The sequence below is a fragment of the Sciurus vulgaris genome (assembly GCF_902686455.1).
Source record: "Sciurus vulgaris genome assembly, chromosome: 8".
Lineage (NCBI taxonomy): Eukaryota > Metazoa > Chordata > Mammalia > Rodentia > Sciuridae > Sciurus > Sciurus vulgaris.
In genome coordinates this window covers 115111002-115131933 of record NC_136468.1, presented here as the reverse complement: position 1 = coordinate 115131933, position 20932 = coordinate 115111002, and the positions used below count along the sequence as shown (strand labels likewise).

Sequence of the window (20932 nt, the reverse complement as noted above, 5' to 3'; positions counted from 1 at the left end):
ATCTCAAACAGAGCTCAAAAAGGAGCAGCCACAGGTGTGGATGATGGCCTTTTCCAGAGCAACATCTTTCAAAGCCGAAAAATCTTTAGAGCCATGTCTGGCCAAACCTCCTCCTACATATACACACAGGTGCTACATCTTGGGTTTCTACTCAGCGTTATAAGCATTTTATAGGACATAACCTAGAAACATCTACATTTCATTTTCTGGAGGTGCCAAAATGTAACTGAGTAGAACTAGGATTTTTTTCTTGTTCTTCCATTATAACAAATAATTCACAGTAATGTAATTATATATTTGCTACTTTTTGTTGAAGGCTTGGTTTCTGGCTCATGGTACTATTGGGAAGTGGTGGAACTTTTAGAAGATGGAGGCTTCCATCTTCTAATACACTGGGGATGTGTATTAGAAGAAGGAGACAGTGGGACCCTGATCTCTTTTTTCTTTCTCTTTTTCACTTCCTGACATGAGGTGAGTGATTTTATTCTGCCACATGCTTCTACCATAATGTGCTATCATAGGCCCCATACAAGTGGACCAAATGATCGTAGCCTGAAAACTCCACAAATATGAATCAAAATAAACCTCTTATTCTTTATAAGTTGGTTATCTCAGGTATTTGTTATAGTGATGGAAAACTGACTAAAACAACAACCAAAATACAAAACTGCAAGTTAGAAGTTCTCAAAGGAAGATTCTCTTTTCTCTCTGGCTCCTAATGGTGCTTCTGGCCCTAAGGGAGCCATGGCCTTGCACTCACCTCTCTCTCCTGCAGCAATCGACGCAGTGTGCGCTTCCGGACAATGTGGCGCCTTCTCATGAAAAGGCCGATCCCAAGGCCCACCATCACCATCAAGAAGAGGCCACCCACAATCCCAGTAGCAATGGATGGGATCTTGGGTCTGGAATGAGATGAAGTGACAATCAGGGTTGAGGTCTGACAATCATTGGCAATGTTCATACTTCCTACACTTTTGTCACTTAATATTTTCTCAGAAAGTGGGATACTGTGTAGTTTCTAAAGGGAGAAAAGACACCTGACTCATTCTTAGGACAATATTTCCCACATGCTCAGCTTCTCTCCTCTCAGCCTAGTCCCTCATTTTTCACTTTGTAGACTGAGGTCTGGACTGCTCCATGTGGTCATGATTTTTTTCATCTACTGATTAAGAAAATACATGATTCAAAAATGATTCAGACTTTAATAATGCTTTTTATATGATTTTGTATATATATTTATATGAAGTGAAGGTACTTTCTCCTGCCCAGACTTGGTGAAAGAAACTTACAGGAACAATAAGATCCTTAAGGGGGACCTTGGGTTTCAAGATGGGTTCTACAGCTGTGTGAACCGCTCTATGAATATGCCTCCTAAAGGATGTAAAGTGATAGGATTTAAACAATAAAAAAAAAAAAAAAAGCATCATTGTTACAGTGAGTATTGTCATGTAGCCTCACACCCCAGGAGTACATTAACTCTAGTGTCTTACCAAGGACATGCTAATTTCAGAAAGAGGGAAAAAAATCAGAAGTCAGGTTTTTCAGCTCATTGGATGGAGGGCCATATGAATTAGTAATATAAGTAACTGCATTTGGAGTCTTTACCAAACAATTATTCCCTATGGTGTGTGTGTGTGTGTGTGTGTGTGTGTGTGTGTGTGTATGTATTGCTGGGGTGAAAGTTATTATTCTAATATGCCTATTCTAATTGAGTTCCTGGCAAATTGATTCTTATTTTGGGGTAGAGATTTTAATGAATAGCAAAGATTAATTAGCAGCATCATTTGTACATTAAAAAGATGCCAAAGTCCTTGCACATTTCTTTTAAGTGGGTCAACTGAATTCACAAAGATTATAGTTCACAACACTTTTCTTTTTAGAGAGGGCAAAAGTCATCTCCTGCTTTACATTCCAAATCCCAAACTAATAAAGTTTGAATTAATGAGTTTTTACTATATTAAAGAGAACATTGGAAGATATAAGGAATAATTTGTTCCAGAGTATGAGTTCCATGGGGGAACCACAGTAGTAAGAGCAAGTGATTGAGAACAGAAAAAATTTTAAAAGACTAAATATTGCTGGGTGCAATGGCACATGCCTGTAATCCAAGCTACTCAGGAGGCTGAGGCAGGAGGATCACAAGTTTGAGGTCACACTGGACAACTCAGCAAGATCCTGTCTCCAAATAAAAAGTAAAAAGGGTTGTGGGTTGCAGCTCAGTGGTAGAGTGCTCTTGGATTCAATCCCCAGTACCACACATCCACACAGATGTAAAATTATGAAGAATGGAACTGACTAGTTTCAAGGTGGGGTGGTCATGGAGAATCTCACTGAAGGATATAGAGAATAAACCCTAGGGCACTCCTGCTATCTACAGCTATTCCCCTACTTGCCTTCCTGCCACATGTTTATATAGGGAGATGTCTGGTAAATTGAAACTTTAGTCATTTAGTAGCTCAGGCCTCAGCTGGAGGGAAGGCAGGAAGGGAAAATGGGGAGAACACAAAAGTAACTCATACCTGACTGAACTGGCTCACTCAAGTATAATGGGCTCCAGGGAACTTCCCTACCTGTCTTCTTGTCCCACCCTTAATGAGCCTGCTAAACCAACTCACCCCATGACCTGGCTCTGCTGAACCCTACAAAACTCAAACCCTTGCGGTAGCCTGTCACCATTTTCTCTCCTGAAAATGTGCCCCTCTGCTGCTTAATAAAAGCACAGCTGTTCCATGAGGTCTGTCCCCATTTTGGTTACTTTTGCTTTTACTCATTACTAGGTCACTGTGATTGTAGGGTAGTGACTGAAAAGTTTTGCTGAATGTCCTTGTAGGAGATCTATGTCTCAAAAATTGCCTTGTGTCTCTTTAATGTTTCACCTGATAGCAGGAAGGATCAGCTACAACCATCAGTTCTTGGGCAGAACAGTAGGCTGAAGTTGAAAAAGGTTTGTTACCGAAAGCTCGGTCCTTGTCCCCAATGCCAATTCATGCCAATTTAATAATGAGGACATGGTTTTGAGAAACAGGAAAAAGAACTTTTATTGCTTTGCTAGCAAAGGAGAAACATAGGGGACTCCAGTCCCAGAGGCTGTGGTTCTGCCCATCAGGGCTCTTCAAAGGCTATGTTCCAGGTGTGCCCTGACAGGGGGTCCCAGGTGTGGCCCAGATGCTGTATTGCAATTCACTGGTTAATTTGGGAGATAGTCACTTCCAAGTTCTTCTGGTGACATCTCTTTCCTGTGGAGAACAGATGAGGTATTCTAGTTCCCTGTCCCCAGGTTAGGGAAGGGGAGAGTAGAAGAGGAAAAGAAAAACATATCCATTTAAAAATAAGCAGAAGTGCTATCTTCAAAGTGTAAAGTGGACCACTGTTACAGGTTCAGTAAGAGGAGGGATTTTGTCAACATAACCAGAATAGCATCCATTACCTGGGAGTTTGGCTAGTGTTGTCTCAGAAATGGCAAAAAGACATTTTGTGCCTGATTCCCCAACTCTTCACTAGATGATTGATGATACCACTCTTTCCAAATAAGTCTGAACAGGAATTTGCAATTTTGCTTTTCTTAGTGCATCAAGCAATGATGGCAAAGTGATTAGAATTGAAACGTTGAAGGAAGTCCATTTGCCAGTGCTGGACAATGTGTTTGGAAAATAAAAATTTTGAAAGGAAATTCCCTCCAAGCTGGATCTTTGTCATCTAATAGAAAAGTCATTTAAACACAGGTTTGTGATAGTATTGATTTGGTGAGAAAAAAAAAAGCAAAAGCTAGGAGATAGTAAGACTAAGGAAAAATGATGTAGTGGCTAAAGTCATAGTCAGGTGTGTATAAAGAGGTGGCTGGGCCATGGGCACCAGTTCCTGTGGAGGAGGCCCTGGACCCATACTTCCTGTATCCCCTCCCCTGAAGAACAAAGTCAATATGGGGCAGGAAGGTGGAATCAGCAGAGCAGTTTCTGCTGGGGATCCTGGGCTGGCCCAGGGAAGATTTAAGAAACTGACAATGATACAGGACAATCAGAAATTCAGGACAATCAGAAATGACTAGTAATATTTGATGAGGTCCATGGACCCCAAACTGATACTTACCCATTTGTGGCACAGCCTGCAAGCCCTGGTCCAGCACATCTATAGGAAATGAAGGAGAAATACACATTTTTATCATTCTACTTCTTTGGCATTTGTTTTGTGGAGAGTTTTTTTTTTTTTTTTTTTTTTTTTTTTTTTAATTAAACCATAAGGCAAATGTGTAGCAAATTGCTCTCAAATCATTACCTTGCATCTTAATGTTGGGGTTGTGGTTACTAATTTATTTAATATGTATTAATTCATTTGTTCATCCACACAGAAGATATTTATGAGTGTCTGCTCTGTGACAGGGAACTGAACAAGGCAGCCAGGTCATTACTGGAATATTTTCACACATGGTCCACTTCGGACACAGACCCAGCTATCACACAGCTGGCTGTGGATGTTAAGATAGATAGAGGAGGACAGGGAGCCAAGATGAGACACATACACTGGGGCCATATTCACACAGGAATAGGGGGCAGTGTGGGATCTCTGCTGGACTCGCAGGAAAACTGCACTTTGAACAATCCTCAAACAGTGGAGAAGAGGCTGCTCCTGAGATGGGAATCGGGTTACAGACAGCATGAGTGAAAAGGAAGGAGCCCTGATAAATTAAGGGGCACGCTGGATAAGAGGCACGATGGGAACCTGGTAGCCTGCATGAAGGAGTGGCAGAAAGCAATGGTGGAGGGGACAAAGGAACCAGGAATGAGTCTCAGAGGCAGGAAGACGGCTGTGAGATCACAGACTCAGAGAGCCAGAGGCAGGAACTGGCCCCAACCACACCATTCATTTGAATCATTTCTCTACGCAGAACACACAGGATTGTCTTACAGGTCACTCCTGAGTAGCTGGGGTCCCATTCTAGTGGAACAGATTACATCGCTATTTGATTACCACACTGTGGTTTAAATATGTGAAGAGGATGAGGGAGACTCTTGTTTGACACTATCATCTGGCCCTAAAATCTTTTTCCTCCTTCCCATCCTTTCCTCCCCTTTCTCTCTTACTTTCTGTGTTAAGGATGGAACCCACAGCCTTGGATATGATAAACATGCACTCCATGGGTGAATGAAATCTCTTAGTTCTAAACACCTTCTGTCCATTTTCCCTATGTGTCAGTAATTGGCTCTGATCTCTACACCCTATTCTTCTTGGTTTTAATGGTTGGGGCTCTTCCACCTTTCCTCAGTGTCAGGTAAAACAGTCTTGCTTCTGCCACATCTTTGAGACTTCAACTAGAAATGAAACACACCAAAGTGTCTTCAGGCAGTGAAACACACAGGGAAGCCTCCTTATTTCCATCTTATTACTTCCTGGTAACACTAAGATAGTCAAAGTAGAAAACATTCTGGCCATTGATAAAATCAGGCCTTATTCAAAATATGCCCCCCCCCCCCCGACTCCTTTGCCCACCCCAGTGTCATTCAGTGGCTGCTTAATTGTCAAATGTGATGCAGTGGGAACATTATGCTAAGTGAGGGCAGATTGAAATTGCAGTTTGGACAAGATGCAGGGTCTTACGCAGCCTCTGAAGGTGCTACTGGAAAATCACAAAGCTTGCTAACAGGAAGTTATAACCAACAAGTTCAGAAGGAAAGACAGGCCAGTTTAAATTTGAAGAGATGATTGACAAGGACAGAGTGCTTCAAGAGAGAAGGATTTGAGTGACACAAGATTAGGAGCCCTTTAGGAAAGCTGGAGATGTCCTTTCTTGCCTTTTGATTCCTGATATGAAGTCAAAGAGGCCAGATCAGGTTATCATTTCATTCTGTCAGAAAAATTATTCTCTGTCCCCGACTCAATTTATTCTTTTCTTGTAAGGAATTTACATATAATCACATTATAGTTTACCTTTTGTTAGATGTGATTTAAAAGCAGGCAAAAGTTCATATTATCTAATTTAATTTACGAGGATAACAATTTCAAAGAAATTTTCCCTTGCCACTTGGTATGAAAATGTGGTCCCATTTAAAAACAGATATTCTTCCAGTATTCCTACCCATGCCACTGGGTGGCCACACCTATCATGGCTGCAAGGGTGTGTTTCTTGGGATCAGTTGGCATCCTATGCTACGGTGAGGGATCATGAGTCTAGATGAATACTGAGCCCCATTAAGTAGTTCTTTCCTCATAAATATGGGCAAAGCAATGCCCCTCTCTCAGAACTTAGAGAAACACTGTACTGATAATGCTATGCACATCATGAATACTCAGGAAAAGGAAGGTTTCCTTATCTTCCTTTACCCTCATCAACATTTCTCCATATTTTAAAAGTTAAATCTATTTCTATCATGCAATATCTATGCTATTACTGACTTTGAGAGAAAATATTGTCAGTAATAAGATTACATAAAATTATATGTCTTTCCCCCAACAAAAAGGCTAAGAATCAGGAACAAAATAGGAATCAGGAATAAAATATTAAAACAAATAACTGTTAATATTTAAAATTTTTGACCAAATTCATTTTTTTCTACATCTGGAAAGCTATTTACTCCTCTAAATAAATGTACTGAAAACTTCAACTCCTGAAGACTTTCTGGGTTCCCTCCTAAGGCCAACGATACATATTCATAGACAGAGATGTATATATACATTAATTTCTGAAACAAAGAATAAAGGAAAAAGATAAAATAAAGGAAAAAGATAAAAAAGATAAATATTTATTTAATATGCACTAATACCCTAATAGCGCATAAGGGTTCCTTTTTATCCACATAATACACTAACATAATTCTGTTGTACAGAATATGCTCCAAATTGCTTATAAAAATAGATTGTGAAAAACCAGCAAAGCATAATTTTAAAAAATTTTAAAATTATAAATATTAACATTAATTTTTCAGATTAATGGGCTTCATTGTAGGATTTCTATACTTTCATATACCATATTTTGATCATATCCACTCTCCCTTCTATACTCTTTTGCCCTCCCCTCTCCTTACCTCTCCTGAGGCCCCCTGCCCCTTCACTAACAGTCCTTCATCTACTTTTAGGTCCCATTTAAAAATAGATATTGTCTTTTCTGTTTCTGTTTTGTTATATATTTAAGTTTCCACATATGAGAGAAAACATGATGTTTTTCTGTGTTTGGCTTATTTTGCTTAACACATGGTTTTCAGTTCTATCCATTTTCCTGCAAATGACATCGTTTTGTTCTTTTATGTGGCTGAATAATATAGTCCATTGTGTGTGTGTGTGTGTGTGTGTGTGTGTGTGTGTGTGTGTGTGTATCAATCACACTTTCTGTATTCGTTTATCTGCTGAAGTGCAACAAGGCTGCTTGCAAATCTTGGCAAGTATGAATAGTGCTACAGTAGACCTGGGTGTCAGGTATCTTTTCAGTATGCTGACTTTATTTTCTTCTGGTATATACCCAGGAGTGGTATAACTACATAGTAGCTGTATGGTAGTTTTATTTTTGGTTTTTTGAGGAACCTCCATACTGTTTTCCATAGCAGCTCTACTGTTTATATTCCCACTAACAGTGTATAAGGGTTCCTTTTTCTCCACATCATTAACGGTGTTGGTTATTTTTAAATTTTTTAATAATAACTGCTATCACTAGTGTGAGATGGAATCTTCATGTAGTCTTGATTTGAATTTCTCTGATGGCTAAAGATGTTGAGCTTTTCATACGTCTACTGGCCATTTGTACTACTTTTGAAAAGTGTCTGTTCAGATCATTTGCCAGGTAGTTGATTGGATTACTTGTGCTCTCATTGATAAGTTTTAGAGTTCATTATATATTCTGGACATTAATACTCTGTCAGATGAATAGCTGGCAAATATTTTTCCCATTCCATAGACTGTCCCTTACTTCTATTAATTGCTTTCTTTGCTGAGCAGAAGCCTTCTGATTTGATTTAATCCCATTTGTTAATTCTTGCTTTTATTTCCTCTTTGCCTGTATCTACATGCTGAAGTGTTGCCACTCTGCTTTCTTCTAGCAGTTTCAAAGTTTTAGACCTTACATTAAGGTCTGTGATCCATTTTGAGTTGATTTTTGTACAGAGTGAGAGGTAGGGATCTGGTTTCAATCTCCTACTTGAGATTCCCAGTTTTCCCAGCACCATTTGTTAAAGAGGTTTTCTTTTCTCCAACATAGGTTTTCGGCAACTTGTCAAGAATAATATGGCTGTAGATGTGTGGGTTTATTTGGATCCTCTGTTCTTTTCCACAGGTTTACATGTCTGTTTTTATGCCAATACTTTGCTTTTTTTTTTTTTTTTTTTATTTCTATGGTTCTCGACATCTTTGGAAATCAGGTATTGTGATGCCTCCAGTATTGCTCTTTTTGCTCATGATGGCTTTGACTATCTGGGGTCTTTAGTTTAAAAATTGGCCACCATAACCAGCTTGTTAATATGGCAAAAGGGACAAAATATAAAAAATATTAAATTGCTACCAAAGAGATATTTGGCAAATTTGAAGTCCATTCCATAGTACTTCACTATTTTTAAAAATATGTACTATTTTTAGGTAACTATTTCCTTAACAAGATAATTAGTATCTCAAACTAACTGGATATTGTTCTTAATACTGAGACACTACAACCATTCTCATCACTGTCAAATGTAAAACTCTGATGTTCACCTTCATGGCATCAGATAATACTCTGCAAGTTCTGGTTTATGTAACACAATATGAAATTTTTATTTATTTTCTTATTTAGCAGTGCTGGGGATTGAACCCACGGCCTCACGTGCTGGGCAAGCACTTGACTACTGAGTTACATCCCCAGCCCTACAATCTGAAATTTTTGAAAAAGAGATTAAAATATCATTTGGGGGGAATGATATGATTGTGATCCCGGGAAACTGACTACTCATCCTAATTGTCTCAATCACAATCACTGTCCTTGCTACTGTCATGAACATAGTTACTACTACTTCATCACCACCATCATCACTGAATCTGTTATTCATTGACTGAGTGCTCACTGTGTTCCACACACTGTATTAAGTACATTAGACAAATTAACTCATGATCACAGAATTTTCTGTGAGGTATGTTATGTTACTATTCTAACTAACAGATAAAAAGAGGTACAGAGAAGACACCTACCTAAGGGCACATAACTAATATTGGATGGATCTAGAGAAATAAAGAGGAATAGTTCCAAACAAGATTGACAATTTTAAGAAATACAGGAAACCATGAAATAGTATATATGGAAACTCAACTTCTCTTTGATTGCCAGGTGTAGTTCAGTTTGACTGCCAAATTTATCATTCCATTAAACAAGATACATACACCCAAAATACTGATAATTGGAGTCAAAATAGTTTTAACTCACACCATAACAGCTTAATAATCAACAAGTTATAACATAATACTTTTAAGCAACATTCCAGACAATGTAATTACAAAGCACCATAAAAATAAATGCCCGCAGGACCCTAGTAACCTGGAGAGAGGCAGAGGTGGCAGCTGTTGAGAACCTGACTCTCTTTCCACCTATCACTTAGTACCTCTTGTTTGGACAGGCAGCCCTGTGGAACAGAGCCCTGATATGACCAACATCCTGAGAGACAGAGCTATTCCTACAGTATCAAGACCTACCTTCAACATGCCGCTGCTGCTAACATGAAAACGAGGACAAACACCTATGTCATAGGCTCAGATAGAAACCTCTATGATCCATGGCTAAGAAATTTGGGAGGCATTTTCAAAATGTGAATTTGCAAGTTAGGAAACATTTCCTTTTCCTACATTCTGCTATAGGCATTAGAGCCCCACTCACCCATAAGTGCAGTTTGGGTGGCACAGGTGGCAGACACGGCTGGCATCTGCATATTTCCAGACCAGGGTGTTGTTTTCTCCCATGATTCCAGCTGGGCAGGTCTTGACACAGTGGGGGCCATCGATGTAATGGGCACACTTTATGCAGTTGTCTGGTCCCTGCACCAAAGCACAGAAAAAATATTTATGTTTCTTTCTCTTTCTAAATGGGAAAAAACTTTTTACTTAAAGATATTTAGTGTGATACAAGAAAGCTAAATGATATATAGAAGTTCCTAAAATATAAAACAATTTCTGTGAATGCTCTTGTTGGATATGACCATAGTGTGAAGTTTAAAGTTTTCTGATTTCAAATGCATGTAACATACAGAGACGTAAAATAAACTATATACTTTGTTGGTTCTGCTTGACCCATGGTAGGCATCTTTCCTTGTCAAATCCAACTTGATTGTTGTATGTGTTTGTTTGTTTATTTTTGGGGTGCTGGGAAGGGAACCAAGGGCCTTCCTGCCCAGTTCTCCTCCCCTTTCCTCCCCTTACAAGGCTTGCTGTGTGGTTCAGGCTGGTTTTGAACTCCTAGGCCCCAGTGTTCCTCCTGCCTCAGACTCCTGAATAAGCTGGGACTACAGGTATGTGTCACCACATATACATTTATATCCTTACTGGTTAGATAGTCTTTCTCATATGTTACATTTTAAGTTAAAAGGAAGCACCAAGAGAAGCCAGATTTATTGAGGCAAATTTAAGAAAACCTACATCATTGTTTCTCCAGGGACAAAAGGCAGAAGTGCTGACTGAAGAATGGATGTGTAACACCCTTCATTTGATCCTGTCTGTGAAACTTGGAATGCTCTTTCAAAACTCCCAGAAACAAAAGTACTGAGCCTGCTTGTGTTGGGTGCCTCACACTTCATAAGGCAGCTGGACTGAGATGAGGGAAGGGTTTTCCTCTGGGCTTTGCTCTCTAATGTCTCAGTTTTGTCCTTTCAAAGGCTGAGTGTAATTAGACCCAGAACAGCCGGAAGACTAAGTCAATATCACCAAGTATTCTATTATAATGATGAAAATTTAACTCAGCACCATGTAAACCTATCAACCAATGGTTTACTTTATAACCAATCATGTTGACAGCCTAGATCTCTATCTAACATAGTCCTATTATCCTCTGCCTGATGTAGCGACAACTTCTGAAAAATATTTTCAATTAGTAGTTTTAGATGTGGCTGCTGAAGTGCAAATCCAAATAGAGCTCTGTATATACAAAATATCAAGAATTAACATCAGGATATTTGGTATTAGAGGGACCTGAAGTCTCACGTGTGTGCTTAACAAGATTGTTATTGAACACATAGATTAAAAATAGCAAGTTTTAAAATGTTCTGCTACAAGTTTCTTTTAAAATTCTTCAACTTATTTAAACTGAATGTTAAACAAGAATTTGATGATATTTGCTTAAAATGAAAAAGAGATATCAGAAATGGTGAAAAGTAGCCCAGCATAGTGGCGCGCACCTGTATTCCAGTGACTTGGGAGGCAGAGGTAGGAGGATGGCAAGTTTGAAGTCAGCTTGGGCAACTTAGTGAGATCCTATCCCCAAATTAAAAAAAATAAATAAATAAAAAGGGCAGGGTGTATAGCTCAGTGGTAGAGCAACCCTGGGTTCAGTCCCCAGTAATTTAAAAAAAAAAAAAAATGGTGAAAAGTGGTTAAGAATAAACCAAAGTCCACCACAGCTTTCCTGAGCTCTGGTGAAGGAATGGTCATGGTTAAATGTACTTGGGGTGCTGGAAAGGTGAAGGTTGTCACAGGTGTGAGATAACTTCACTCACACACAGCCTCACTGTTACAGCTTGAAGACCTTGCCCACCTCTTCTCTGGGAGAAGGGCTTGGAGGGTGTCCTCCCAGCTAAGGAAATGCAAGTTACCACTGTTTCTGCTCCTGTGAAGGCTTTTTCTGTGAAGTGAGAGTGGATAACACCAGAGGGACTCCTTACCCGGCCTGTGCAGGTTATGTTCATGATCTGGGGCAGGCATTCTGGATGGCACTGGATGCACTCAGAATTCTCCACAAACTCCCTGGGCTCCCTGAGGGAAGAAAAAAGGAAACTGATGATGTCATCTCCTGAGAGGCTCTTCCAGATGCAGGTGGTTAGGTGACACAATCCCTGCTCCCAGAAATGCAGAAAAGTTTCAGGTAAAGGTCAAAGAGTTGGGACTCAGAGACTATACTGTAATACCTTATACTAACTGTATTAACCAAATCCTTGGTCATCTTCTCTCCAAAACATAAACATGCAAGCTTCATTTATAATAAAAAAAAAAATCTTCCCTGTGTTTTTCTATAAGCCTAGTTTCTCTTATATAAGGTTAGCAAGCCAAAAAGAAAAAGAAAAAAAAATATTTAATGAGGCCCCTCCCTCTCATAACAGTTCCATGGATATGTAAATTAATCTGGATAGAAAAGGTTACTGTAGGTAAAGGAAGAAGGGGTAGCCAACTCAGTGGCTATTACTCAAAATGGCAAATGTTGAAGACAGGTGTGAAAAATTTTGATGGTAATATTTTCAACCTTCCTCAAGATTCGTAGACAAAAGCAAGAAGCTGATGCTTGATTGAAAAGACAAATAGTATGACAGCTGCTATGAAGACTGAAATCTCCCTGGAAACTAACTCTAAATCTTCACTCCAAGCAGAGAACAAGGAGTGTTTGCACCCAACAATATATGTCATGGGTCCTCCTTTAGACAAATGGCATCATTTAAACTATGACACAGTAGTGTTTTTCTGAGCTTCATTTCTGGGTCAAACCACCACTAAGGAGCCAGTCTTGCAAAGGGTGCTGCTGAACACCAGGATTCTCCACACTAATAGAAAGACATGGGTCACTGGATATGGTTATTTTAATTACCTTGCCTCTTAAAAGAGACTTGAAAATTGTACACATGAGAGTCTATTTGAGGCAGTAAGGATTGCACCAATTCCTTACTTGAAAGAGTTCTCACTATCAGTTATGCAAATCATTCTAAGCCTAGCAGCTAAAGAATTCCTCCAGATTGAACTTGATCTTCCCATCCTGCCTCTAAGTATTTTAGGATCCAAGGTGTGGTCTATGCCTGAGAGTGAAACAGGAAGGAAGATTTCCTATAGTCCACCTGTAATTCCTATGGCCCTTCTCTATCAAATTTTCCCTTTCTCTTTAAATTTTTAAAAGAATTGCCTCTGCTTATCTATCTTTTAATTTCACTTTCCAATTAATTTATTTTAGTCATTATTGCTGGTCATTCAAAGGCTTATATCAATCTTGAGATTCTCAGAGTATCTTTGTATTGATTGTAGTGAAATTCAACAAACATTATACAATTATTTCCTTCCTGGTCCCTTGTTATATTTAAAGTTACTTCTACTGTTCAATGTTCAGTGTATATGGGGGCACATAAAACAAAAATCAACCAGGAAATAAGATTTGCATTAATAGATTTGGACACACCAGGAAGATTAAACTATAAAGAAAGGATCAATGACTATTCTTTTGGTCACTGGAACAAATTGTAACTATTCTATTTGCCTTGGGAACATTGCACAACTTAGAAAAATTTACACTATTTCCAGGAAAAGAAATTCTATAAATTATTGGACTGAACTAAGTTAATAACCAAAAAATTTTGCTTACTTCATATCATGACGAACAGTTTAGCAAAAAATCAACAGAGGCAAATGGGTTAAAAAGGTAAAATCAGCCACAAAGGAAAAAGAAAGAAAGGAAGAGAATCAATCTGAATAATTATAAATCTAGAACAACAACCCTATGACTTACTTTTGATCAAGACAAGGGGAATGAAAGAACAGTATCTCACCCCTCTAGAATGTTGCACTTTTCCACACATTCCTTGCCTCGGCTGACGTTTTGGCAGGAAACGCAGTCTCTGGGTTCAGGGCCCCAGCAGCCTTCGGATGAGCACAAGGGATTACAGATGTGGCCTGTGTCCTCTGAGGAGACAGTGAGTCACAGGAGTCAGTTATAGAATAGGGACCAGAGGGAGCAGAAGATACAACACCTTTTAGAAGGGGGCCACGTTCTCTGCACAGACCAGACAGACCAGCTGGGGGCTACTGGAAGGAGTAGGCACCAAGGCCATCTGCAGACTCCACCCTCCCTGCGGGTGCCCAGGGTACCCTGGACCAGACCCTGGTGGTAGTTTGATGACAAATGCCCCAACAGACAGAAATAGCAGGGAAGGTTACAGTCAAATGCTATGTGCTAGGTATCATGCCCAGAGCTTCACGTGCTGAATTTCATTTAATTCTTTCATTAGCAACTGTGTTATAGGAATAACTATCATCACCATTTTATAGATTAAAAAAAGTCAAAGTCTAAAAAACTAAGTAAACTGGCCAAGTTCTCAAAGCCCAGGAGGGTCAGACCAGCACTGGAACTTAGATCTGCTTCTGCCTATGGTCAGGTCTTACCACAAAGCTGGGTGTACTTGCCAGCTTCAAAAGCTGACTTATGAAGCTAAAATCAGAACAGAAAATGTTAGTGTGAAATGTCATCCCATTCCTGCGTACATGTGTATGTATATGTGCATGTCTGTTCATGCATGTGTGCATGCCTAGCTATAGTCATCAGAGGCTGAAATGAGTAGGGAGTAACCTACAACTAAAGCATAATATAACTATTACTAAATTTAATTCTTTAAATTGCAAATAGTTGGTAGTCTAAAAATATGAAAATATGAAAAATATGAATATTCATAAGAATGAAAACATTCTATGAAATGAGAATGATCTGGAGATAATGCTGGTGAATTTCACATGGTATCTTCACAATTTAGAATATATAGATTTTCATTTGCTTCTTAAGGAATGAAAAAATTAATAAAAATGTTTGGGAATGGTTCTTCTATATTCCACCTAAAAATAACTGGCCCCCAGAAACTATTTGCACAAATGAAATGAAAATGGATCACTTACTGCAGTTTTTTTCACCTCTGTTGTTTATAATTTTGGTTTTCTGACTGGAAGTTCCAAATAGTTTTTTCCAGTTTATTGTGTTTGCATAGCACAAATTTCGGTTTCCTGAAATTATCACATCTCCATCACTTATCTCCTTCAGGGAGCGTAATCCCAAGGATGTTATGTTCAAGCCAACAACTGCTAGAGAAAACTGACCGCTAAATTGGGGAAAAGAAGAATAACCTTGTGAACAATGAAGTAATCAACATATCACTAAAAACTATTTTGTTGTTCTGGACCACTTACATTTACTACCATCTTCCAATGATTGTAAGTTATATTGTGAAAGGTATACATTATAATATTGGAAACTGTAAGTGGTTAAGTGTTTTTTTTTTTTTTTTTTTTTTTCCTTTTTTTTCTATTTGGTTCCAGGGATTAAAGCCAGGGGTACTTAACTAATGAGCCACATCCCCAGTCCTTTTATTTAAAAAAAATGTTTTATTTTGAGACAGGGTCTTGCTAAAGTTGCTTAGGGACTTGCTAAGTTGCTGAGGTTGGGTATGAACTTGTGATCCTCCTGTCTCCACCTCCTGAGCTGCTGGGATTTCAGGTGTGTGCCACAATACTCAGGTGAAAGTGTTTTTAAGCTTTTCCAAGGACAAACCATTTCCTCAGTCCTTTAGTATCTTTAACCTCAGAAACGGACTTGGAGGGAGACTGAATAAATGCCTTCATGACACTTTATTTACTACACTTTAATTTTTCTTGGAAATTGAAAACATGTTTTAGCCTCTGAAAAACCCAAAGGTACTTTAAAGGCTATAGGTTTGTCTGTCCCTCCATCAATCTAACCACCTACCAGTTACCCAGTCATATATTTACTGAACAAACATTTGTGGTACCATGTGCTAAATTTTAGGTAGATTAAATATGTGTTTCCTACTTTCAAGGACCCCTTTATCTAGAGGTGAAATAACTCATACAAGTATTTGAGCCTAGAGAGATGAATGCAGCAAGAGTAAAATCCATGGCAGAAGCATGGGGCATCTAAGTAGCCCTGTAAAGGGAAGCTTCCCTGAAGCCATGATGCCTGAGGTTGTGACCTGGAGAGCAGGACCCTGATACTTTACTCTACAACTAGGACTCTCTAAAGTGTTCAATATGTGTGCATCAGTTGACTGGATGAAAGATACTGAAATGAAAGGGAAGAAGTTCCAAACCACCTGGGCTGGGTGCTGAGAGTCATGGACTGCTGCACATTAAGGAGCAGGTGGGAGGATTGGGGGATGGTACAGGGAGGGTGGATGAGTTGGAGCACAGAAGACCTTGCACCCCTCAGGGGAAGCTTGGATTGCTGTCTGTGATTGGCTGGAAACCACAGGGGGAAAATCTGCACTTGTAGGAAGCTCACTGGACAAAAGGTTGGGGAAGAGGCCAGTTGAGACAAGACTGAGTGAAGAGTCTTATAATTATGGTGTTAAGTGGCAAAGGTGTAAAATATAATTTGGCAGCTCCTTCTCTCCCTACTATTCTTCTCCTCCCCGTCTTTTCTCCCTTCCTTCCCCTGTTTTCCTACAACCTGGTTCCAGAGAAACCAGGAAGGCCCTGTGCAGGAGACCTATAACCACTACTACTAGGAATTTTCTCCCTGCCAAGATACCAGGGGCCAGATTGGGGTCTTTCCTACAGGACAGACCTGGGAGTTTTGGGGAGTAATATTCTGGAACTCATGGTAATCTTGTGGCAGAAAGCACTGGATATTACTGGATTTTTCCCTTAATGTGAAAAAATACACAGCCTTCATCTTGCTTAAATGCCTAAAGATATCAGAAGTGGCATATTGTAGTTATCTAAACCACTGCTCTAAATATCTCATCTTTGTATGAACCATGGCAAAGAAGGCATTCCTGAGAATTCAGAGCAAAGGGGTCTTTCAGGGAAGCAATAATAGCTGCATATTTATTTGGTTTTATTTATGTATTTATTATTGTGGTATAATAATAACTAGTAATGCAACACAAGGGTATTCTAGTACTGAGCCATAACCCCAGCCCTTTTCATTGTTTTTTAAAAAATTTGAAACAGGGCCTTGTTAATTTTCCCAGGTTGGCCCTAAACTTGTAATCCTCCTGTCTCAGCTTTCCAAGTCATTGGGATTATAGGTATGTGCCACTACACCTGGCTTAGTTGCATGTTTATTAGTATCAGAAGTGTTTGGTCAACAGACATTATGGAAAGCAATGTATATTTTACGTGTCTGGTATTCCGATTTTCTTTAATATTGCACAATATTTTGTAGTCCTTTTAATGGTCAATTATGGGAAACACTTCTCATAACCAGACCATTTCCAAGGTAGATGTAAGCTAAAGATTTCCAAATCCCTCTTCCTCACCACAAAAATTATAATTTCTCTTACTATGTTAAAGATGCTTTTTGTGTGTGTATGTATGTGTATCTCTGTGTGTGGATTTCATTGTTGAAGCTGAAAGAGTGAAAATCCTGGAAAAAAAATTTTATATTAAAAAGTCTCTCAAGGGGCTGAGGAGATAGCTCAGTCGGTAGAGTGCTTGCCTTGCAATGCAAGCACAAGGCCCTGGGTTCAATCCCCAGCACCCAAAAAAAAAAAAAAAAAAAAAAAAAAAAAAAAAAAAAAAAAAAAAAAAGTCTCTCAGATCCCTTGTGTTGAATTTACATAACCTCAATTGCATCATGACAAAACTTCAGACAAACGGAGACATTCTACAAAACACCTGGCCTGTACTTTTCAGAGTGTCAAGGCCATGAAAGACATGGTAAGACACACAGATTGGAGGAGGCTAAGAAGATATAAGGGGTAAATGCAGATCAGGATACTGGAGTGGACAGCGAGACATTCACAGAAAACTGGTGAGCCCAATAAACCTGTAGTTTAGTCAACAGCACTGTACAATGTCCATTTCTTCATTTTGATCCTTGTACCTGCTCATGCAATACTTAGTTAACCTTAGGGAAAGCTGGGTGAAGGACATACAGGATGTCTTTGTACTAGTGTAGAAACTCTCATGTAAGCCTAATTTCAAACTAAATAAACAGAAAGTAATCTACCAGGCTTTGAATGTGGTCACTTACTGTTGCTTTGTCCTTCCACGTATGATTTCTAGGTTCTCAAAAGCATGGAGGTCAGTTCTGTTTTCAGGCCAAGCCTGAATCAGCAAAAACCCTAGAAGCAGAATGAAAACTCAGACATGCATCAGTTGACTTCCTTCCTTCCTTCCTGACCCTCTCTCTCTCTCTCTCTCTCTCTCTCTCTCTCTCTCTCATCTTTTTCTCTCGCAACCTTTCTTTCTATTTTGTATGAAATATTATTCTAGGGTTCTCAGGAGACTATCATATGGATAGTGAAAATCTGTTTGGATTGTGCTCTTCTTATCCTCTTTCTTCACTGAGGACATGAGCATGTGAGTAGATGCAAGCCAAGGCCAAGTTCCACTTCCCTGCTACACCTCCTCCACTGCCCACCTCCTACTCACTAGGCTGTGCAGCAGCTCTCATACCCTTTGGGGGCTTCATATCTGATCCCCCCAAACAGACTCCTGCTTTGATTATAGCTGCCAACTATACAGCAGACAACAGATAACAAATTTCAAATATTTTTCTTATTAAATTACAAATTTAAAACAAATGTTGCTCTTTGGGTCTAACTGTTCCCTATTTAGAGATGAAAAAAGTGGAGCTCAGATATCAATCATGGACTCAAGGTATGCCAAAGGCCAAGCAGGGATTTAAATTTAGTCTCTAAGTCTTGAGACCTCCTACTGTCCCTTATCCTCTCACTTCTCCCCTCCCTCTCCCCAATGCAGTTCCTGGGCCATCAAGACCACTGGTCTCAGCTGGGGAGAACAAGGGATTAAACATGTTCACATCAAGCTGTGAGTGACCCCAGGCATGGCTTCAAGTGTTTGCATGTAGGGGAAACTGCATTTTTGAAAAGTATCAAAGGAGCAGAATCTCAGAAGAAATGTTTTTATGCCAAGGGATAAAGAGATATGACCAAAGTTTTCCCTTTAAAACTCTGATGTCCCATTTATGCTTCTAGGATACAGCAGCACAAACCTGTTATCTCCTTTACAGTTTTTAGAATATCCAGTTCCTTTGGATCTAGCGGAGGAGTACGTGTGAAGGAGTCCCTGAAAAGAATAGCAGAATGATTATTAATGACCTGTCTCCACGAGTTAAAAGGGCAGATTTTCTTTTTCTCTGCACAAGTCACTTAACGGTTACTCACCCCCTAAATGCCACTGGTAGGATATGAAGATCTCCACTGATAGAAGTGCAATTTTTGAAGTGTTTTATATTTGTAGCATTTATGGAAAGCGTGTCTTTAAATTCACCAATTCCTATTCCGTTACAAACTGTTAAGATAAGAGAGACATTTGTTCTATTCACATTTGATGAATTAAGATGAACTGGGGTGCCATAGGCCGAGGGCAGCAGAAAGGGAATTCCTGTCCTGAGAACTCCTCCACTATGCCATTGTTCATTCATTTGACAAACAGAAGGGCGGCCCACTAGGTACCAGGACACGTAACAGGTTTGGGAGTTACAATGGTGAAAGGAGATGCTGTTCTTGTCACAGCTTGTGGCGGGCGGAACCCGGGGCCCAGGGTTACGCCACTTGCATCCGAAGATGGTGACTGGCAGAGAGCAAACGGCTTTCTGATCATGCATGGAGAAAGGCAGAATGCGTTTACAATTGGCTGTATGATAATCAGTTCTGCCGCCTAGCAGGTGGACAGATATACTTTACATGTATGCTCGAGCGAGTGATCGCTTGACCTTTAACAGGATTGGATGGACATATCTGGTTACAATTGCTTATGCATGAGACTGCTTATATATTGAGGGTGTTATTTGAATAAAGGGGAAGCTGCTTGATGAACCTTTGAAGCGTATGTGTCTTCTGTCCCGCTGGTCAGGCCGTAAGCGCGAGAAGCGGCGGTTTTAGGTAAGCGAAAAGAGCAAGAAGCCACGCCGAACCGCTTGGAGCAAGCCAGGCAAAGGGGCTGCAGTTTTCCTCCGTAACTGGAGCCACTTGAAGCAGCCCGTCGGCAAACAGCAGTGGCTCGCAGTAACAGCTCTCACTGGACTGGACTTCTCCTCCCTGTGATTTCCCACTTGGGTGGTAGTTCAAATGTTCCTGACGACTCCTGCCCCTCCTCTTTCCCTCCACCACAGCACACCTGGGTCACAGGTGTTGCCTCTGAGCATAACCCTGACCACAGAACTCCCCTAACCAAATCTTCTATGTTCCCTATTATCATAACCTGGCTTCCCGGATTTAATCTTATACTTTAAAGAAACAACATATATTGTTATTATAAAAAGAGTAGCATGTGTCCACCTGGAGGTGGTGGGAAGGTAGACCTGATCACACCCTGGAGGCTCCTACCTTTGCGACACGGCCCTTCACACTTCTTACACTTGCGGACACCATCCTCCTCCATCTCGTAGCTGTCAGAACCGCAGGCCCGGACACACGAACCATGATCTGTCACCACATAGTTCCCTGAGGAAGAGACAATGAAAAGAAGATGGCAAAGGCAGCAGCAGGTGCCCTGGGCCTCCCACGTACATCCTATGTTCTGTTGTACAGGGTCCCTGATCGTTGAGTTGAATTTATTTGAGGACAGAGAATGAAAGGCAACAAACAGAAAGGGAACCAAGTTCAATACCTTTCTAGACTGCAATATGGAGAAATATAGATGCTTCATCAAAGGCAAGAAACAACAGTGCAAGGGAAAAATCTGCATCCTCATCAGGTAAGAGCACTTCTTTGAAGCTCAATTTTCTCCATAGGCTTCATCTGCAGGACTTGGACTTAAATCTTGAATCTATTAAATATGTGAACCTAAACACAACCACTCTCTCACAGAACTGGCCACATTTGATGCTCATGTCAATCCTGCAGCTGGGCCTGTCCATGGTCCTTTCTGATACAGCTGTGTGTCCCTTTGCAGGGAGGTAAAAGGAGAAGTAGATTTTGATCCCAGACAGATATCTTAGTCCTTTCCTCTACTTCCTTTCACACCCATAATTTCTGTGTAAATATTAACATCTTCACTAATTTTTAAGGAACTCTATATATTCCTACAGTAGATCCACAAAATATACTTACTGTAC

General features: G+C 39.9%; 1 protein-coding gene across 3 annotated transcripts in view; it reads right to left on the bottom strand.

Annotated features, from left to right (window-relative positions):
• The window catches only part of EGFR (epidermal growth factor receptor), a 195269-nt gene that overhangs the window by 33987 nt on the left and 140350 nt on the right, over positions 1-20932 (bottom strand). For all 3 annotated transcript variants that reach the window (XM_079151507.1, XM_079151508.1, XM_079151509.1), the window contains exons 8-17: positions 20202-20318; positions 19038-19164; positions 18866-18939; positions 17882-17972; positions 14788-14987; positions 13671-13803; positions 11811-11901; positions 9818-9975; positions 4087-4125; positions 761-902 (exon numbers count right to left, since the gene is read on the bottom strand). In XM_079151507.1, the coding sequence (XP_079007633.1) occupies positions 761-902; positions 4087-4125; positions 9818-9975; positions 11811-11901; positions 13671-13803; positions 14788-14987; positions 17882-17972; positions 18866-18939; positions 19038-19164; positions 20202-20318 (1172 nt within the window). The remainder of the gene's footprint in view (positions 1-760; positions 903-4086; positions 4126-9817; positions 9976-11810; positions 11902-13670; positions 13804-14787; positions 14988-17881; positions 17973-18865; positions 18940-19037; positions 19165-20201; positions 20319-20932) is intronic.